This window comes from Trachemys scripta, chromosome 7 (genome assembly GCF_013100865.1).
Source record: "Trachemys scripta elegans isolate TJP31775 chromosome 7, CAS_Tse_1.0, whole genome shotgun sequence".
In the NCBI taxonomy this organism is placed as follows: Eukaryota; Metazoa; Chordata; order Testudines; family Emydidae; genus Trachemys; species Trachemys scripta.
The window spans coordinates 51721424-51739679 of record NC_048304.1 but is presented as its reverse complement, the minus strand read 5'-3'; the positions used below and the strand labels follow the sequence as shown (position 1 = coordinate 51739679).

General features: G+C 59.9%; 1 protein-coding gene across 1 annotated transcript in view; it reads right to left on the bottom strand.

The window, feature by feature from the left end:
- The window catches only part of CDHR4 (cadherin related family member 4), a 29324-nt gene extending 13586 nt beyond the window's left edge, over positions 1–15738 (bottom strand). The window contains exons 1-10 of the mRNA XM_034777848.1: positions 15684–15738; positions 15236–15256; positions 11336–11538; positions 9647–9812; positions 8914–9002; positions 8373–8468; positions 7872–7975; positions 1695–1831; positions 1107–1290; positions 288–438 (exon numbers count right to left, since the gene is read on the bottom strand). Of these exons, the coding sequence (XP_034633739.1) occupies positions 288–438; positions 1107–1290; positions 1695–1831; positions 7872–7975; positions 8373–8468; positions 8914–9002; positions 9647–9812; positions 11336–11538; positions 15236–15256; positions 15684–15738 (1206 nt within the window). The remainder of the gene's footprint in view (positions 1–287; positions 439–1106; positions 1291–1694; positions 1832–7871; positions 7976–8372; positions 8469–8913; positions 9003–9646; positions 9813–11335; positions 11539–15235; positions 15257–15683) is intronic.
- Positions 15739–18256: the final 2518 nt, after the last annotated feature.

Genomic DNA, 18256 nt, shown 5'->3' with positions numbered 1-18256 from the left:
CCACTCCCCTTCCAGAGCTGGGGATAGAACCCAGAAGTCCTGGCTCCAAGCCCCCCGTCTCCCAGCCCCCATCCTCCATCCCCCTCCCAGAGCTAGAGATAAAGCCTAGGAGGCCTGGCTCCCAGACCCGCTCCCCCAGTCTAACCACTAGCCCCTCTCCCCCTCCCAGAATTGGGGATAGAGGCCAGGAGTCCTGGCATCCAGCCCCCATGCCCTATGGTGCCCTGCTGGCTGCAGATGGCACTGGCACTGTCCGGGCATGCCCTGGCCCTGCCCTCTGGGCTCACCTGCAGCTGTGGACCCTGCATGCGGAAGCTGTAGCGCGAGCGCTGATTGCCCTCCACCTGGTAGCGCAGGGAGCTGTTGCTGGCATCTGGGTCCATGCATGTCAGCGTCACGAGAGTCCAGCCGATGGGGGTGTCCTCAGATACCTGAGCCCTGGCAGAAGGAGGGCAGGGGTTACCAGTGGGGAAGGTGAAGGGCCAACAGGACATGGGCAAAGGGAGGGGGCCTCTCTCCTGCCCTTGTGCCAGGCGTGCCCCCAGCAGCCCTGCCACACTGCGGCCAGCACTCAGTCTGCATGATGCTTCAGCCGGGCCATTCACCGCACCCCAGGCAGTAGCCCCTTCTGCAAGGGGAGCTACAGGCTGGGCCGGCTCCAGGCACCAGCTTACCAAGCAGGTGCTTGGGGCGGCCACTTCAGAGAGGGGCGGCATGTCCAGCTGTTCGGCGGCAATTCAGCGGACGGTCCCTCACTCCTGCTCGGACGGTCCCTCACTCCTGCGATTGCGGCTTTTTTTTTTTTTTTTTTGGGCTGCTTGGAGCGGCCAAAACCCTGGAGCTGGCCTGGCTACAGGGACCTGGCCAGCGTTGCAAGGTAGGGTGTGTCGCAACTGGGGATAGAACCCAGAAGTCCTGGCTCCACACCCCCTCCCCCCAACCACTAGACCTCACTCCCTCTCAGAGCTGGGGCAGAACCCAGGAGTCCTGGCTCCACACACCCCTCCCACAACCACTAGACCTCACTGCCCTCCCAGAGCCAGGGCAGAACCCGGGGCAGAATCTGGCTCCCAGCCGTGATGGGGTGTGGGGACAGGGACCCTTACAGGAAGACGGCGGGGGAGCAGCGCGGTGCCAGTGTGTTCGTGGACAGCACGGTGATGTTGAGGCCCATGGTGTCGCTGTCACTGGGGTGCAGCATGTTGTAGGCCCGCACCAGCAGTTGGGTATGTGCCACCTCTGGGGAGCGCTGCAGGTCCAGTTCGTAGGTGTTGCGGAGCTCGCCAGTCACTGCCAAGGACAGGAGGGTGCCACCACATGCTCAGCACCAGGCCGGGGTCTCTGCAGCCCTCGGTACCACGAGGCAGGGACAGGGATTGAAGGGAAGGGCTGCCCGCAGGGAAACTTGCCAGCGTCACGGCCCCGCCATGTTATGGGGGAGGCAGAGACATGTCTGCGGCCATGGCCTTGGCATGTTATGGGGTGTGGCAGAGACACGTCCCTGGCCATGGCCTTGCCACGTTATGGGGGGTGCAGAGACAGCTCCCCTGGCCACGGCCCTGCCATGGAATGGGGCGGCAGTCACATGGCAATGGCGACGGCCCCACCACGATATTGAGGGATCCCAGAGATGCACCATGGCCCCGCCATGTTATGAGAGAGCCCCGGGGCCGTATGCCTGGAGCGTGGCTCACCTGCATCGATGGTGTAGAGCCCGTGGGCGACTGGGGCGATGATCTCATAGCGCACGTTGTCTCCCTGGGCATGGACCTGTGTGACGAGCTGCATGGCACCTCTCTTCTCCAGCACGGCCACACTGCGCCACTCCGCCCTGCTCACCACACAGCAGAGGTCAGCCCAGCCACCGCCGCCCTCGCCACCACCAGGCACCCACTCAGCTCCTGCCCCAGGCACCCTCGCCCCCCTCATGTCCCCCAGCAGGACGGGGAGGCTGCCACGCGCTCTCCAAGAGCCCCCCCGCCGGCATGGCCGACAGGTCTGCTGCCCAGCCGCACTGCACTGCCTGCGTACGGACCCTTGCTGCCTGCCCCTCCAGGTCTATGCCTGGGAACATCACCCCACATTCTTGCACCCCACACCTCTGCCCCCTGCACCCTTGTGCCCCAAATCTGTCCCCTGTGCCCTACACCCTGGGAACATCTCCCTGTGTCTGTGGCACCCCTGTGCCACACATCCCTGTTCCCTGCGCCCCAAATAGCTTTGCCTCACATCCCTGCCCCTGAGCACATCAACCTGCACCCCACACCCCCCGCACTCCAAATCCCGATGCCCCACAACTCTGCCCCCTGCACCCTAAGTTCTGGGATGGAGGATGGGGGCTGGGAGATGGGGGGACGGGGCTTGGAGCCAGGACTTCTGGGTTCTATCCCCAGCTCTGGAAGGGGAGTGGGGGCTAGTGGTTAGAGTGGGGAGGGAGGGGGGCCTGGGAGCCAGGACTCAACGTTCTCTCCCCAGTAGGGCCCATGTGGAGTTCAGGGGGAGGCATGGGGATGGCAGGGCCCAGTGGGCAGCCCTGACTATGGGAGTTACAGTGTCCAGCCCCTGCACCTCTGAGCTGCCTGGGTTTGAATCCCGCACGTCAACGAGATCCTGGACTATGACTTAGCTGCCAGTGCCCGCTTCCAGTACATGGCCACCATCCTGGTAATGAACAGTGGGCAGCCTCCCCTGAGCAGCGAGTGCCCCCGCTCCACTGATCCCTGGCCTGGCCCAGGCCCCTCAGTCCAGTCGCACAGGCAGGGCAGGGGCAGTGGGAGCTGGGCAGCGCCAGGCAACTGAGGGCAGCACCAATCCCAGCATAACCCTTAGCCAGAAGGTGCAGGCATAGGGGACACAACTTCCAGAATACAATGGGGGTCACGAGGCCCCTCTTTACCACCCATGGAGCTGTCAGCAAGAAACACCCTTTCCAGCCCCCAAGAGCCCGGACCAGGTGTGTTTGTGGGGGGTTGTTCCCCTCCATTCCCAGACAGCCCCTGAACCCCCACCCCCGAACCCCAGACAGCTCGACCTTGTGGGGGCTGATCTCCCCCATCCCCAGACAGCCCAGTTCTCAGGGGCTGATCCTTCCCATCCCCAGACAGCCTGGCCCCTGTGGGTTGGTCTCCCCATCCCCAGACAGCCCGGCCCGGGGGGGGAACTGGGGGCTGGTCTCCCCATCCCTAGACAGTCTGGCCACGGGGGCTGATCCCCCCCACATCCCAAGACAGCCCAGTCCCCAGTGATCAACCTAGCTGGCCACTGATCCGGACTCTGGTAACTATTAACACTGACTGGCGGGACAGAGTGTGTGTGTGATTGAATGCATATGGTAATTGTTGTATCTTCAGGAAATGCGGCGTATTGCCTTTTCCCCTGAAAAAGATCCCATGTGCTTCTTATAAGCATAACACCTGCACACATCACCTGTGCACATCACCCTGTAATCCACACGCCCTGTGACATAGTGGGGATTTTTTGTTGTTGTTTTGTATGAGCCTATGTGAATCACTGATTTGCATGAATGTTGTGTGTGCTTCAGTTTCCCTGTGTATTGCACCAATGTCTAGGTGATGTGTGTGACTTTTGCAGGGGCTGCTCCAGCTGCCTCCATGGATGCTATGGCCACCCCTTCGTAACCTGAGACCCAGGAGGGGGATGCAACCAGGTGACTCTTGGCCTGGGAAGCAAGAAAAAGGCTGGAGGAGGAGCAACGGGCAGGGCAGGGGCCAGGCAGCTGGAAGAGAAACAGTCTGGCTGGCTGAGGGCAGTATGCTCAGAGAGAGGAGGCTCCCCCAGAGCCTGGCTGGCTTTTTATGGAGTAGTTCCAGAGCATCTCCCCTGTGATTCCGTGAAGTGACTGGAGAGCAGTAAAACGAAGGGGGTGTGCCGAAGGCTCTGAGAGGTGCGGTTCCAGGAGGCTGAGGAGCCTACGGCTTAACCCCGAGAGACAGTGGACCCCTGACAAGGGCTGTCACACTGAAGGGGTTCCACCCTGGGACCGTGGGGAGCTGAGAGAGCACAGGCCTGTGAGTCCATGACCATTTGGGAAAAACCGTGGAGATGGCCTATAACCATCTCCTTAAGAAGGACATTGTAGAGCGGTGCAGAGAGAGAGGGCTGTGCATTGGAAAGCTCACTAAGGCACAGCTGATTGCTCACTTGGAAGAGGAGGATTGCTGTAAGGAGCCGGTTCCTGACCCAGCTGGGGCCGTGAGAGAAGCTGGGAGCAGCCAGGCAGCCCCAGGGCCCATACTGGTTCCTGATCCAGCTGGGGGTGCGACAGTGGCTGGGAGCAGCCAGACAACCCTGGGGCCCACATCGGCTCTTGACTGAGCTGGGGCCGCGAGAGAGGCTGGGAGCAGGCGGGCTGAGACCTCCCCGCCTCGTCCCCAACCAGTAGGAAGTCTCCACTGGGTTCCCCGTCGGTGGTTCTGAGATGGATGGAATTGGAGCTGAGATTGAAGGAGTCAGAGGACCATTAGAGACAGGGAAGGCATGAAGCAGAACAGGTCCTGCTCCTGTAACAGACGAGGATTTGAATTTGAATCCAGGGAACCAATCGGCTGAGACAGAAGCGGTCAGTTAAAATGCAAATGACCTGGCTGCCAGGAGGTAGGAGCTGCTAAGCTCAGGGTACCTGCCTGTCTGTAACCAGAGCCCTGGAGCTGAGTGGGACAGAGAGATGCTCCACGCCCCCCTGCACATGAGGGAGGTGGCTCACGCTGGCTCTGATGCTGTGAGCAAAGCAGTGGGCTCGCTGCCTGCCCTTACTGAGACAGCAGGGGCAAAGCTGAGCCCAGGGGGATTGGAGACCCCAGCTGAGTGTGGGGAACCACAGCCAGGGCGGGACAGCTGCCGACCAGGGCTCCCTTGTCCAGAGGTGCAAATGACCTGGGACAAGGATAAAGCAGCCTTGAGACACCTGCCTGTCATAGAGGAGCCTTTTCAGAAGGTGGCTCTGGACTTGGTGAGGGACAAATGGGAGGGGAAGGCCTCCCCCGACAGAGAATCAGTAGTGGAGTATGTACTGACCTTGCAGGAAAAGCTCACTGAGCTCATGGGTCCAGCCAGGGAGAAACTGGCCAGGGCCCAAGGGAGGCAGAAGGTCTGGTACGACCGTTCAGCCTATGGCACCGGGGACCAGGTGTGGGTTCTCATCCCGGTGAGGAAGAACAAGCTGCAACCTGCCTGGGACAGGCCCTTCAAGGTCATCAAGCAGATGAATGAGAACAATGTGGTGGAACTGCCCAACCATGCTCACAGCCATCGAGGGCACCAGGTCAACATGATGGAGCCGTACTGTGACAGGGAGAGTTGCTGGTACTGGCCGTGTGTGGCCAGTGGTGGGTCTCTTTCCTGAAACAGAAGCCAGTCCCTTGCTGGAATCCCTCTCTGATCAGCTAACCCCTGCCCAGCAGGCAGAGATCCGAGAGATGCAGCATTTGTACCAACAGCTGTTTTCCAACCCACAGCTGTTTTCCAAGAGGCCTGGGCTCACTAATCAAGCTGTCCACTGGCTGGAGACAGGAGCCAGGCCCCCCATCAGGTGTTTCCTATTCAGAGTAATGGGGAACATAGCACAGACCTTGGAGGGAGAGATCAGAGACATGCTGGCTTTAGGGGTGATCCAGCTATCTACCAGGCCCAGGGGCCTCTCCCGTTGTGCTGGTCCCCAGGAAAGATGGGTCAATCCGCTTCTGTGTGCCTTTTGGAAGCTCAATGCCATCACCATGTCTGGTGCTTGCCCATTCCTAGGCCTGATGAGATCCTAGACAAGTTGGGGGAACTTGGTACCCCATCACCAGAGATCTCACCAAAGGCTACTGGCAAGTGCCTTTGGATCCAGATGCCAGGTTGAAACCTGCTCTTGTCATCCCTTTGGGGCTGTACAAGTCCCTGGAGCTACCTTTCGGCCTCAAGGAGGCACCGGTCACCTACCAGCGCCAGGCGGATCAGTTACTGAGGGGGATGGAGAATTTTACCCTAGTGGACATTGATGATATTTCTGTCATTAGCCAGACCTGAGAGGACCATGTGTCCCAGGTGAAGATGGGGCTGAGTCACCTCCAGGATGCAGGGCTCACTGTAAAAGGTGGGACGTGCAAGGTGGGGAAGGCAGAGGTGTCGTACCTTGGCCACAAGGTGAAGAGCAGCTACCTAAAGCCAGAGCCAGCCAATGTGGGGGGCGATCAGAGACTGGCCTACTCCCCAGACTAAGAAACAGACCCAGGCCTTTATTGGGATGGCGAGGTGCTACCAGAGGCTTGTGCCCCACTTTAGCTCTGTGTCAGCTCCCATCACTGATCTATGCAAGAAGGGTGAGCCAGACAAGCTGGTCTGGACTGGGCAGTGCCAGAGGGCTCTCTGCACACTGAAGTAGGATCTGGTCAAGGGTCCAGTGCTGGGAAACCCAGACTTTGAAAAGCCCTTTATGGTGTTCACCGATGCCCCAGTCACAGGCCTGGGCACGGTGTAGAGGCAGGCCAATGCAAATGGGGAGAAAGGCCACATCGTACACCTGAGCAGGAAGCTGCTGTCCTGGGAGCGGGGCTATGCAGCCATAGAGAAGGAATGCCTGGCCCTGGGGTGGGCTCTTAAAAGGCTGCAGCCGGATCTATTTGGGTGGCGCTTCACTGTGTACCCCTGCCGTGGCTGCACCAGATGAGAGGGGCCAATGCTAGGCTTCTGAGGTGGAGTCTGTCCTTCCAGGGTTATGAGGTGGAGGTGGTCCATGTTAAGGGGAGTAAAAATGTTATAGCTGATGCTTTGTCCAGGAGAGCGGGGCCTGAACTTCCCCAGGTTGCTGACTAAAGTGACCCCGCTCAGTTTGGTCTCGAAGAGGGGAGAGATTTGATGAAGTTGGGATTTTCCCTTGTTATGTTGTATGTGAGCCTATGTGCGTCTTACTGTTTTGCATGAGTGCTGTGTGTGCCTCAGTTTCCCTGTGTATTGCACCAATGTCTAGGTGGTGGGAATAAGGGGGTGTGACTTTTGCAGGGGACGCTTGAGCTGCCTGCATGAATGCAATGGCTGGCCCTTCGTAACCTGAGACCCCAGGAGGGGGATGCGACCAGGTGACTCTTGGCAAAGGGAGACAAAGGCCGGAGGAGGAGTAATGGGCAGGGCAGGGGCCAGGCAGCTGGAAGCAAGTCAGTCTCAGGTGGTTTGGGGTGCAGGGCTCTGGGCTCCCCTCCCCGCAAGATGGACTTAGCTGAAAGTCACTGATTTCTGTGCTAACAAGTTCTGTTTTACACTGTGTTCCTGTCGACTAATAAACCTCCTATTTTACTGGTTGGCTGAGAGTCACGTCTGACTGCGAAGTTGGGGTGCAGGGCCCTTTGGCTTCCCCAGGAGCCACACCAGGGCAGACTCGCTGCAGTAAGCGCACAGTGTGGAAGATCTCGCTGAATGCTCCAGGGTCAGACCCAGAAAGGTCAAAGCTGTGTAAGCTTCTTGCCCTGGAGACAGTATGCTCAGAGAGAGGAGGCTTCCCCAGAGTGCTGACTGGCTTCATAGGGAGTAGTTCCAGAGTATCGCCCCGGTGACTCCATGACACCACCGCACCCCAAATCCCCACACCCCACAACTCTGCCCCCTGTCCCCTACGCCCTGGAAACATCACCTTGTACCCCACACCCCTGTGCCCCACACCCCTGCCCCCCAACACCCCCATGACCCAAAGCCGCATACCCCACAACTCTACTCCCTGTGCCCCAAATACTGCACCCCACACCCCTGCCCCCTGCACACATTACCTGCACCCCACAACTCTGCCCCCTGCGCCCTACACCTTGGCAACATTACCCCACACCCCTGCCTCCAGCACCCCTTTGACCCACACCTCCACGCCCCACACCCTGTACCCTTACGTGAAGTTGATGCGGGGGTGGTGGATGGGCAGCACCCTCACTGTCACGGCCCCACTGCAGTTTCTTCCGCTCCTGTCGGTCACCAGGATCTGTAGCCTGAACGCCTGGAGATACAGGCGCTGGGTGAGGCTGGCAGGACCCTGGCCTGGGCCATGCTGCATGGGGTGGTGTTGCCCAGCTCTGGCGCTGCGTTGCGGGCCCATGGGCGAGGGCAGAGAGGGAGTTTGTGGGTTGGGGGGGGGGGGCTGAAGCCCCATGGGCACTGATCTGGTCTCCCCAGATGGCTGGAGAGAAGGGGGAGCCCCAGAGCCACAGGGGTGTGGGGAGGGAGCCCTGGCCTGAGGAGAGGAGGTGGGGTGTTCTGGGAGGGGCCTGGGGGTAGATGGAGTACACGGGGTTCTCGGGGAGGGCATGCCCCAGAAGCAGGCCTGGGGGTGATGGGCTTACCCTGAGAAGGCAGGGCTGGAGGGTGCCCAAGCGGGGGCAGACCCTAGCACTTACCTGGCCGGCATGGGCTGGGATGAAGCCTAAACCTGGTGCCAGCACCTGCCCGGCGTGGTCGATGGTGAGGGGCGTGTCATTGTCTTCTATGGTGAACTGCCATGGAGAGAGGGACTGAGCCAGAGAACTGGATCCCCCTTACTGAGACCCCCAGCCCAGAACAGCCCCTCCCCCCGCACTGGTCCCATTGGACCAGTCCCTCCCCTGCCACTGGGCCCCTCAGATTCTCCCCATCCCCACAGCCCCTCCCCTGCCACTGGGCCCCATCAGATCCCCCCTGCCCCCACAGGTTCTTCCCTACCACTGGGCCCTGTTGGATTCCTCCACCCCTACAGCCCCTCCCCCGCCACTGGGCCCTGTTGGATCCCCCTGCCCCTACAGCACCTCCCCTGCCACTGGGCCCCATCCGATCCCCCCGCCCCTACAGCCTCTCCCCCACCCCTGGGCCCTGTCAGACCCCCGCCCCCTAGGCTCAGGCTGTGCAGGGCCATCCCATAGCGCCCACCTAGGGATGAGAGGCCAGGCCCTGCTCCATGCTCACCCTCAGCCCGCTAGCCGGCCGCCGCAGGACCACGGTGTAGATGGGCGTCAGGGGTGCCACATCCTCTGGGACTTGCACCAGGTCCCCCACTGCAGCAAAGCACAGAGCCAGGCAGAGTGTGCTCAGAAGCTGCTCCACCCATCCTGGACCCACCTCCCCACGCTTTGCACTGGGTCCCACTGGCCAAGAGCAGAAAGAGCCAGGAGGCGAGTCCTGTTAGCTCCAGAAGTGCCCCCTCTGCCCTGGCAGGGCTCCCCATCCCGGCCTGGATCCCCAACACCCCTGGCAGCACTGGGCACAGAGCGCAGGGGCTGGGCACAGGACGCAGGGGCTGGGCAGGGGAGAGCGCTGGGCTCAGAGGGCAGGGGCTGGGTGGCGCAGAGCACTGGGCACAGGGACTGGGCACAGAGCGCAGGGGTTGGGCAGGAAAGAACACAAGGGCAGGGCAGAGCACTGGGGCTGGGCAGGGGAGAGCGCTGGGCTCAGAGCGCAGGGGCTGGGTGGGGCAGAGTGCAGGGGGTGGGCAGGCAGGAGAGAGCGCTGGGACTGGGAAGTAGAGAGCGCAGGGGCTGAGCACAGAGCGCAGGGGCTGGGTGGGGCAGAGCGCTGGGACTGGGCAGGGCAGAGCACTGGGGCTGAGCAGGGGATAGTGCAGGGGCTGAGCAGGGGACAGTGCAGGGGCTGGGCACAGAGCGCAGGGGCTGGGCATGGCAGAGCACAGGGTGGGCCTTACCTTGGCTAGCAAACCTGGCCATGCACTGGGGGGGCCCGTCCACGGTCTGGACCACGACGAAGAGCTGGCCATTGGCAGGCATCTCCCCTGGGCAGGTGGCCTCCATGGTCAGTGTGTACTGATTGACCTGCTGAGCATCCAGCGCTGCACTGGGGCTCAGCGTGATCTAGCAGAAACCCCAGCACTCAGCAGGCTCTGGCACCGAGCACAAGCTATGCCAGCCTCCCCAATTCAGCGGGCCCTGCCCCCGACCCCGCATAGAATGGGGCCCTGCCTCCTCCCAATCCCGCATGGAACAAGACCCTGCCCTCGACCCTGCATGTAACGGGGTCCCGCCCCCCAAATTCCGCATGTAACAGGGCCCCACCCCGACCCCACACGTAACAGGGCTGCATGTAATGGGGCCCTGCTCCCCCAATCCCGCATGTAACGGAGCCCCTCCCCCAACCCCGCATGAAATGGGGGCCCTGCTCCTGACCCTCATTGTAATGGGGCCCTGCCCCCACAATCCCTCATGTAACAGAGTCCCATCCCCACAGGGGGCATGTAACCCTCATTGTAACAGGGCTTCACCCCTCCCATCCTGCATGTAATGGGGCCCCACCCCCACATGTAACGGGGCCTTGCCGCCGATTCCACATGTAACCCCCCCAATCCTGCATGTAACAGGGCCCCACCCCTGACGCCACATGTAATGGGGCCCTGCCCAGAATCCTGCATGTAATAGGGCCCTGCCCCCACACCGGACCTGCATGTAACGGGGCCCCGCCCCCAACCCTGCATGTAAGAGGGGCTCTGCCCCCGACCCCGCATGTAATGGGGCTCTGCCTCCCCACCCCTGATCCCGCATGCAGCGAGGGCTCCTGTTCCGGACTCCCCAGCCTCAGACCCAGCCCACAGCCCCCTCTTAGTCCCCCTGTGTCTCCTCCTTTGCCCTTGTCTCACCCCTGGGTGCCATGCAGGGAATGGGCCTGCTTCTCACCAAGAGCAGAACCCTGGTCCCCCTTGGCACCACAGGGATTCCCCTGGTGGAGGCCGTGCAGGCTCTGCTTTCTGTGGCTCTGCTGCTAGCCTGCTGACCCCATGTGGGGAGGGAGGGGGGCAGGGACTTGTCACTGGACGCATTGGGCCAGCAGGAGCTAGGGCCTGGGACCTGGCACTGCACAGGATGGGCCCTGGGCCATTGGCACCAAGGGGTGCCAGGATCCAGTGGACTGGCAGCCAGGGCTGTGTGTCTGAAATACCCCCCTTGCCCTTCCAGGATGCTGGGTGCCAGGCTGATGCAGCCCTGCTGGACACGGCTCCTAGGCCTGGGCTGGCAAGGTGTTGACTGGCTCAGAATGGGCCTTTGGCTCAGAGGCTGGGGGAGCTGGCTGTGTGCGGCTGGCCTGGCTGGGACCCTGGCGCCTGGGTCTTCACTGCCCAGCATCATGTACCACCCTCAGGGGGCGCACATACCCCTCTCTCGCCCCTGGGGGCAGGGTGACGGTGCATCCGCCCCTTGTTCCCATTGCAGACACTGTCCCCACTGAGCCCAGGCCTCCAGACTGGCCTTGATCTGGCCTATCGCTGCTGGTGTCTGGTGTCTGCGTCTGGCAGCACAGCCCCACAGGGCACTGCCAGGATGGGCTGCCCTGCCAGCTGGGGCCTAGGTCTGTCCTCCTGGGGACTGTGGGCGGCAGCACGTACCTGCACGCTGTAGTGGACAGTTGGGCTGGTGTGGCGGGTGACGATGGGTTGGTTAAAGAAGGAGGTCGGGGGGGTGCTCTGCAGGGTGGGGGCAGGAGTGGGGACGCTGCTCTCATTCTGGCAGGTCAGGTTGAACTCCATGATGATCGTACCCGGTCCCACGCTCTCCATCACACTCACTGTGGTGGGCAGGCCAGACAGCACTGCACAGAAAGGCGCACAATAAGCCCGTCCAGCCCTCGCCACAGCGGGCACCCACGAAACCCCCAGAGCAGCAGGGACAGCTGGGGGTGTGCCCAGGGGTGCCTGCGCGGACAGGGCCTGGGCCACGCCACCCCACACCTGTGCGGGCTGTGCAAGTGATGAAGAGGGGATAGTGCTGTCTGGGGATGTGGGGGGATCAGGGGGATGGGAGTGAGAGGTGGAGCACTATCCAGGGGGGCGGTGGAAGAGAGGGAGTGCTGTCCAGGGGAGCGGAGGGAGAGGGAGAATGTGGTCCAAGGGGGAGGGACAGGGACTGCTGTCCAGGGGGACAGAAGGGGCGAGGGAGTGCTGTCCAGGTGGGTGATGGGAGCGGGGGGATCGCTGACTAGGACGGAGGGAGAGGGGGAGTGCTGTTCAAGGGGGACGGATGGGGTTGGGGAGTGCTTTCCAGGGGGGCGGAGGGGGACAAGGAGCGCTGTCCGAGAGGGAAGGAAGGGGGAGGGAGAGTGCTTTCCAAGGGGGTCGGAGCAGAAGGGGGAGCACTGTCCACGGGGATGGAGCGGGTGGGGGAGCGCGCTCAGAGGGTGTGACATTATGAGTGTAATATAATATAACATATAATATCTCATTGAAAGGTGACAGAGGGCCAGAAAGAGTTAATTAACTCACAGACTAACATGACCCATGGCCAAACTTTAAAGACTTGTTAGGAAGATATGTAAATGAATAGAGCTTTAAATGCAAGCCTGCATTGTTAGAGATAGAATGGTAGCTGTTTGTTCAGGTCTTGTGATGTAAGCAAACAAGTCTTGTCATGGCTTTGATTCAAAGATTTAAAAAAAGGCGTATTAATATTTAGGAAGACACTTGAGTGAAATAGTATTATTGTCTATATGTCTCTTTGAAGGTTGTGGTAACCTGTATCTGAACTGTTTAATGGATAAATTACTCTGTGCTAATTGCCATGATGTTTGGGAGAAGGAAAGTTAAGCCTATTGGTTTTTTAGGCCAAAAGGCTGCTGGAAATGTACAATCCATCTTCATCTCAGATCTGCTTTGGGTTTCAAGAAGCGGAAACCCTAAACCATAAAAATTGAGTTCCCAGTCACTGACTGGAGTCATCCTGAATATGGACATTGGACTATAATCTATGGACTATTTCTAAAAGAACCTTTGGCAACTATAAACTGACCATCTCTGCTATGTATCTGGACCTCAAGAAATTGAACTCAAATCTATGTATATTGATCTTTCAACCAGCTCCCTCTCTTTTCCTTTTTAATAAATTTCAGTTTAGTTAATAAATTGGCTATAAGTGTGTAAGATCTAAGTTATCATTTGACCTGGGTCTGGGACTTGGTCCTTTGGGATCAGGAGAACCTTTTTTCTTTTACTGGGATATTGGTTTTCATAATCATTCAGCCCCATAATGAGTGGCACTGGTGGTGATACTGGGAAACTGGAGTGTCTAAGGGAATTGCTTGTATGACTTCTGGTTAGCCGGTGGGGTAAAACTGAAGTCTTCTCTGTTTGGCTGGTTTGATTTGCCTTGGTGTGCAAAGGAACCCCAGCCTTGGGCTGAGATTGCCCGTCTCTAAGCAATTTGTCCTGAATTGGTACTCTCAGTTGTGTCCCATCAAGGGCAGCATCGTTACAGAGGGGGTGGAGGGAAAAGGGGAGAGCTGTCTAGGGGGGTGGAGGGGGAGGTGTCCGAAGGTGCAGAGGGAGCACTGATCGGGGGGCAGAGGGAGAGGGGGAGCACTGTCTGAGGAGGACGGAGGAGGAGTGAGGTCCAAGAGGGCAGAGGGAGAGGGGGAGTGTGGGCCTAGGGAGCGGAGTTGGAGGGGGAGCGCTGTCCGAGGGGGCAGAGGGGCAGGTGGAGTGTTGATCAGGGGGCGGAGGGAGAGGGGGAGTGTGGGCCTAGGGGCGGAGAGAGGGGGATAGTGCTGTCCAGGGGGAGGGAGAGGGAGCGCTCTCCATGGGGGCGGACGGAGAGGGGGAGCGCTGTCTGTGGGGGTGGAGGGAGAGGGGGAGTGCTGTTTGAGGGGGCGGATGGAGAGGGGGAGCTCTGTCCAAAGGAGCAGGGGGGAGGGGGAGTGCTGTCCAAGGAAATAGAGGGAGACGGGGAGCATTGTCCAGGGGGCAGAGGGAGAGGGGGAGCGCTGTCTGAGGGGATGGAGGGTAGGGGGAGCACAGTCCAGGTGATGGAGGGAGAGGGTGGGGATTCTCCCTTGTTATGTTGTATGTGAGCTTAGGGGAGTCTTACTGTTTTGCATGAATGCTGTGTGTGCCTCAGATTTCAGAGTAGCAGCCGTGTTAGTCTGTATCCGCAAAAAGAACAGGAGTACTTGTGGCACCTTAGAGACTAACAAATTTATGCTCTAATAAATTTGTTAGTCTCTAAGGTGCCACAAGTACTCCTGTTCTTTTTGTGTGTGCCTCAGTTTCCCTGTGTATTGCATCAATGTCTAGGTGGTGGGAATAAGGGGGTATGACTTTTGCAGGGGATTTTCCAGCTGCTTGCACCAATGCTATGGCTGGCCCTTCGTAACCTGAGACCCAGGAGGGGGATACGACCAGGTGACTCTTGGCCCGGGAAGCGAGACAAAGGCGGAGCAATGGGCAGGGCAGGGGCCAGGCAGCTGGAAGCAAGTCAGTCTCTGCTGGCTTGGGGCACAGGGGGAGGACCAGAGCCCTGCCTCCCCGGAAGATGGACTTGGATGAAAGTCACTGATTTCTGTGCTATCAACTGACTATAAACTTTCTGTTTTACCAGCTGGCTGATGGTCACATCTGACAGTGGAGTTGGGGTGCAGGGCCCTCTGGCTTCCCCAGGAGCCCCACCCGGGTGGACTCACTGCGGGAAGCACACGGTGTGGAAGGGGATGCTGAATGCTCTAAGGTCAGACCCAGGAAGGTGGAAGCTGGGTAAGCTTCTTGCCCTGAAGACAGTATGCTCAGCGAGAGGAGTCATGCTCCCCCAGAGCCCTGACTGGCTTCGTATGGAGTAATTTCAGAGCATCACCCGGGAACTCTGTGACATATGGGGAGCGCTGTCCGAGGTTGGCAGAGAGGGGGAGCGCTGTCCGAGGAGGCAAACAGGGAGGGGGAGCTCTTTCCGGGGGGCTGAGGTAGTGGGGGAGTGTAGGCCGAGGGAATGGAGGGGGTGGGGAACGCTGTCCAAGGGGGCATATGGGGAGGGGTAGCACTGTCCAAGGGGGCGGAGGGAGAGGGGGAGCACTGTGCAGGGGGGCAGAGGGAGGGGGGAGAGCTGTCGGAGGCGGCAGATGTCTGAGGGGGCAGAGGTGGAAAGGGAGCACTCTCCCAGGGGACAGAGGTAGACGGGGAGCACCGAACAGGAGTGGGAGGGGGAGGGGGAGTGCAGTCCGAGGGAGAGGGGGAGTGCTATCCAAGGGTACGGAGGGAGAGGGGGCACGCTGTCCGATGGGGCAGAGGGGGAGCACTGTTGTGGGGGTGGAGACGGAAGGGGAGTGCTGTCCGAGGGGGAGGGGCAGCGCTGTCCGAGTGGGTGGAGAAGGGAGGGGGAGCGTACACCTGGCACACATTCACAGGGCACACCCGCAGACACACACATATACACCTGGGTGGGTGCAAGCACACCCCCCCACACACACATGTCCGGGCATGCCGGGCACTAGGGCTGCTGGTGGCAGTTCCTGGGCACTCAGTTCTTACCTGTGGTGCTGACGAAAGCCCCTGGAAGCATAAGGAGACACTGTTATCTGGGATGGCTCGTGCCCACCGCTGCCCAGCCAAGACTTGCAGCAGCTCCCAGCCCCTGGCACCCCTCCCTGTATGGGCAGCTCCTCAACACTCTGTGGGGACCCTATTGGTGCAATGGGACATTGGCTGTACTGGCTCCCTGGGGTGGAGGCTGCCAGTGCCATTGGGCTCAGGTGGTGCTGGGTCCCTGGGGCGGGGGACTGCCGCTGCCATGGGGCTCGGGCAGTGCTGGCTCCTTGGGGTGGGAGGGCTGCCAGTGACACAGGGTTTTGGCTGCGCTGGCTCCCTGGGGCAGAGCCATGCCCTCCACCTGCCCTCAGCACCCTGGTAAGGGAGGCTGGCAGGTGGATTCCTCCTGTTACCAAGTGGGTGGCCCATCGCTGGGTATCGAGCTGCCTACCTGTGGCACAGAGCGCCAGGAGCAGCAGGAAGGACTGGTGCCCATGTGGCCCCATGACTCCCCAAGGGGCAGTGCCGAGAGACTGGATGCAGTTCAGCTCATCTCAGCTCTGCCTGCCCTTGTTTGGGAAGCCAGAGCAGGTTGCCAGGCTGTTGCTATGGATGCTGGGCAGCGCCCAGTGCAGCACCCATTCACCCGGGCCCTAGCTGCACTCAGGGACACACCGCCCGCTCACACAGAGACAGCCCCAGCCAGGGCATCCGCCCTCAACCTGGGGTCTGTGCCTCCCGCCCCATGAGCCTCTCCCAGCCCAGCTGAGCTCTGGTGTCTGTGTGTCCCATCCCAGGGTCCTCCCCCAGCCAGCCCTGGGGTCTGCACCACCCACTCCAGGGGTCTGCCCCAGGCCAGCTGAGCCCTTGGATCTGTGTCCCCCACCCCAGGGGATCCCACAGTGCAGCTCTGGGGTCTGCACCTCCCACCCCAGGGGCTTCTCCCTGCCCAGCTGAGCTCAGTGGTCAGTGCTCCCCGCCCCAGGGGCTTCCCCAAGCCCAGCCCAGCCCAGGGGTCTGCGCCCTCCACCCCAGGGCTCCCCCAGCCCAGCTGAGCCCTGAGGTCTGCGCCTCCCACCCCAGGGGCTTCCCCCAGCCCTGAGATCTGCACCACCCGCCCCAGGAACCTGCCCCAGCCCAGCTCAGCCAAGCCCTGGGATCTGTCCCCCCCACAACAGGGACTCTTCTCCCATGAGCACAGGTTGAGCCCTGGGTTGAGGGGCCCTTCTTCTTCTCCCCTGCCTGTACCCTAGGCCCACCCAGCTCCTTGCAGAGACTGCTAGGTGGCAGGTTGATGGGGAAGCTTGGGCATGGAGCACTGATCCTTGACTCCCAGGGCCCTAGGAAAGCTCTGCCCAGCCCTCGCCTCCAAGCAAGCCTCCTTTGTGGGACTGCCCGTCCCAAGCAGCCCTCTTATTGGGCCCATTGCTCCCCTAGCTAGGCTGCACCAGTGCCCACCTGCACATGTGGGGAGGTCCATAGCGGGCTTGGGGCACCATGCCCATTCCCCTCAGCCCAGAAGGAGCTGCCCGGGCTAGGCCTTTGGATCAGTTCAGCTCATGCTTGGTTCTTTGGCTCCTTCCCCACAAGCACAACAGGCTGAGCTGTGCCCAGGAGAGGAGAAAGAGCTGGCTTCTGGAAGAGGCTGGTTGCTCTCTCTGGGGACTAAGAAGGGATCAGAGAGGCAGAGCCCAAGACGAGGCTGGTGGGCTGCCCTGGCGTGACCAGCGTGGGCGATGCTGAAGCCTGCTGGCTCGGTGCTGGCCGAAGGATGGCCCAGGTACTCTGCATCTGACTAAGAACCCTCCTCTGTTTGAAACCACCTCCTGGGGGCACTGCCAGTACTGCTTGGCTGCCTTAGTCCCAGCAGAGGGGACAAATCTCTCTCAGGCATCTGTCTCAGCTGCACTTGCTGGGCAGAGCTCATGGGGCGAAGCAGGAGGCCCTCAGTCCAGAGGCTTGTGGCCAGGAGATGGTTGTGATGAAGTGGGAATTTTCTGTAATATTTTTATGCGTCCTGGTTGTGCCTCAGTTTCCCCTCCATGTGGCATTGTTACCTACTGGGTGGAAAGGGGCTGTTTGCTCTCAGGACAGGTGGAGAGACCTAGATCTGGGTGTCGCCTGACTATCTGGGTCTTAGGTCCCATATCAGTGCTAATTTTGAGAATACAAGGGCAGATCCAATTGCCCAGACACTGACACTTAGCAAGCATTGCCCCAGAGTGAGATGGACTTCCCTGCCTCTCACCAGCAAAGGAGACAAAAGCCTGGGGAAGCATTAGGTGGCGGTATGACGATATGGGGATTTTCATGGGGATGCGACCAGGTGACTCTTGGCCCAGGAAGCAAAACAAAGGCCGGAGGAGGAGCAACAGTCTTGGCTGCCTTGGGGCGCAGGGGGAGGGTCAGAGCCCTGGCTCTGGGCTCCCCTCTTCCTGAGATGGATTTGGCTGAAAGTCACTGATTTCGGTGCTAGCAAGCTCTGTTCTATGCTGTGTTCCTGTCGACTAATAAACCTTCCGTTTTACCAGCTGGCTGTGTGACGTTATTGACATAATCTGGGACCATATAGAACATGGTTGCAACCAAAGACCTGTAGTGGCACCAAATCTTGTATAAAGGGGGTCAAATGAGGTGTCTAAGACAATGTTATGGTTTGCTGGTTATGATTATACTGTCTATATGTGTGTATCAATTTTGTAGTTGAAGTTATGAATATTGGCTCTATACTGTCTGTGTTTCAAACTTATGCTATGCTTTTAGGAAACATCCCAGACAAATTGGTGTTAGCTCTGCCTAGCCTGCTTGATGGCCCATTAAGGACCATCGGTTATACAATTGACCCATTGAGAGAAGGCAAATACACTTTGCAACTCAGCAAAGTATGCAGGGACTGGCCCATGTGACTCCAGACTCCATTTTGCTGTAATTTTCCACAGTAAGGACAAAGAGGTGTTCTTATACCTGGAAAAGAATATAAAAGGCTGATGCCTCCTCTCCATCTTGTCTTCAATCCTGCTTCTT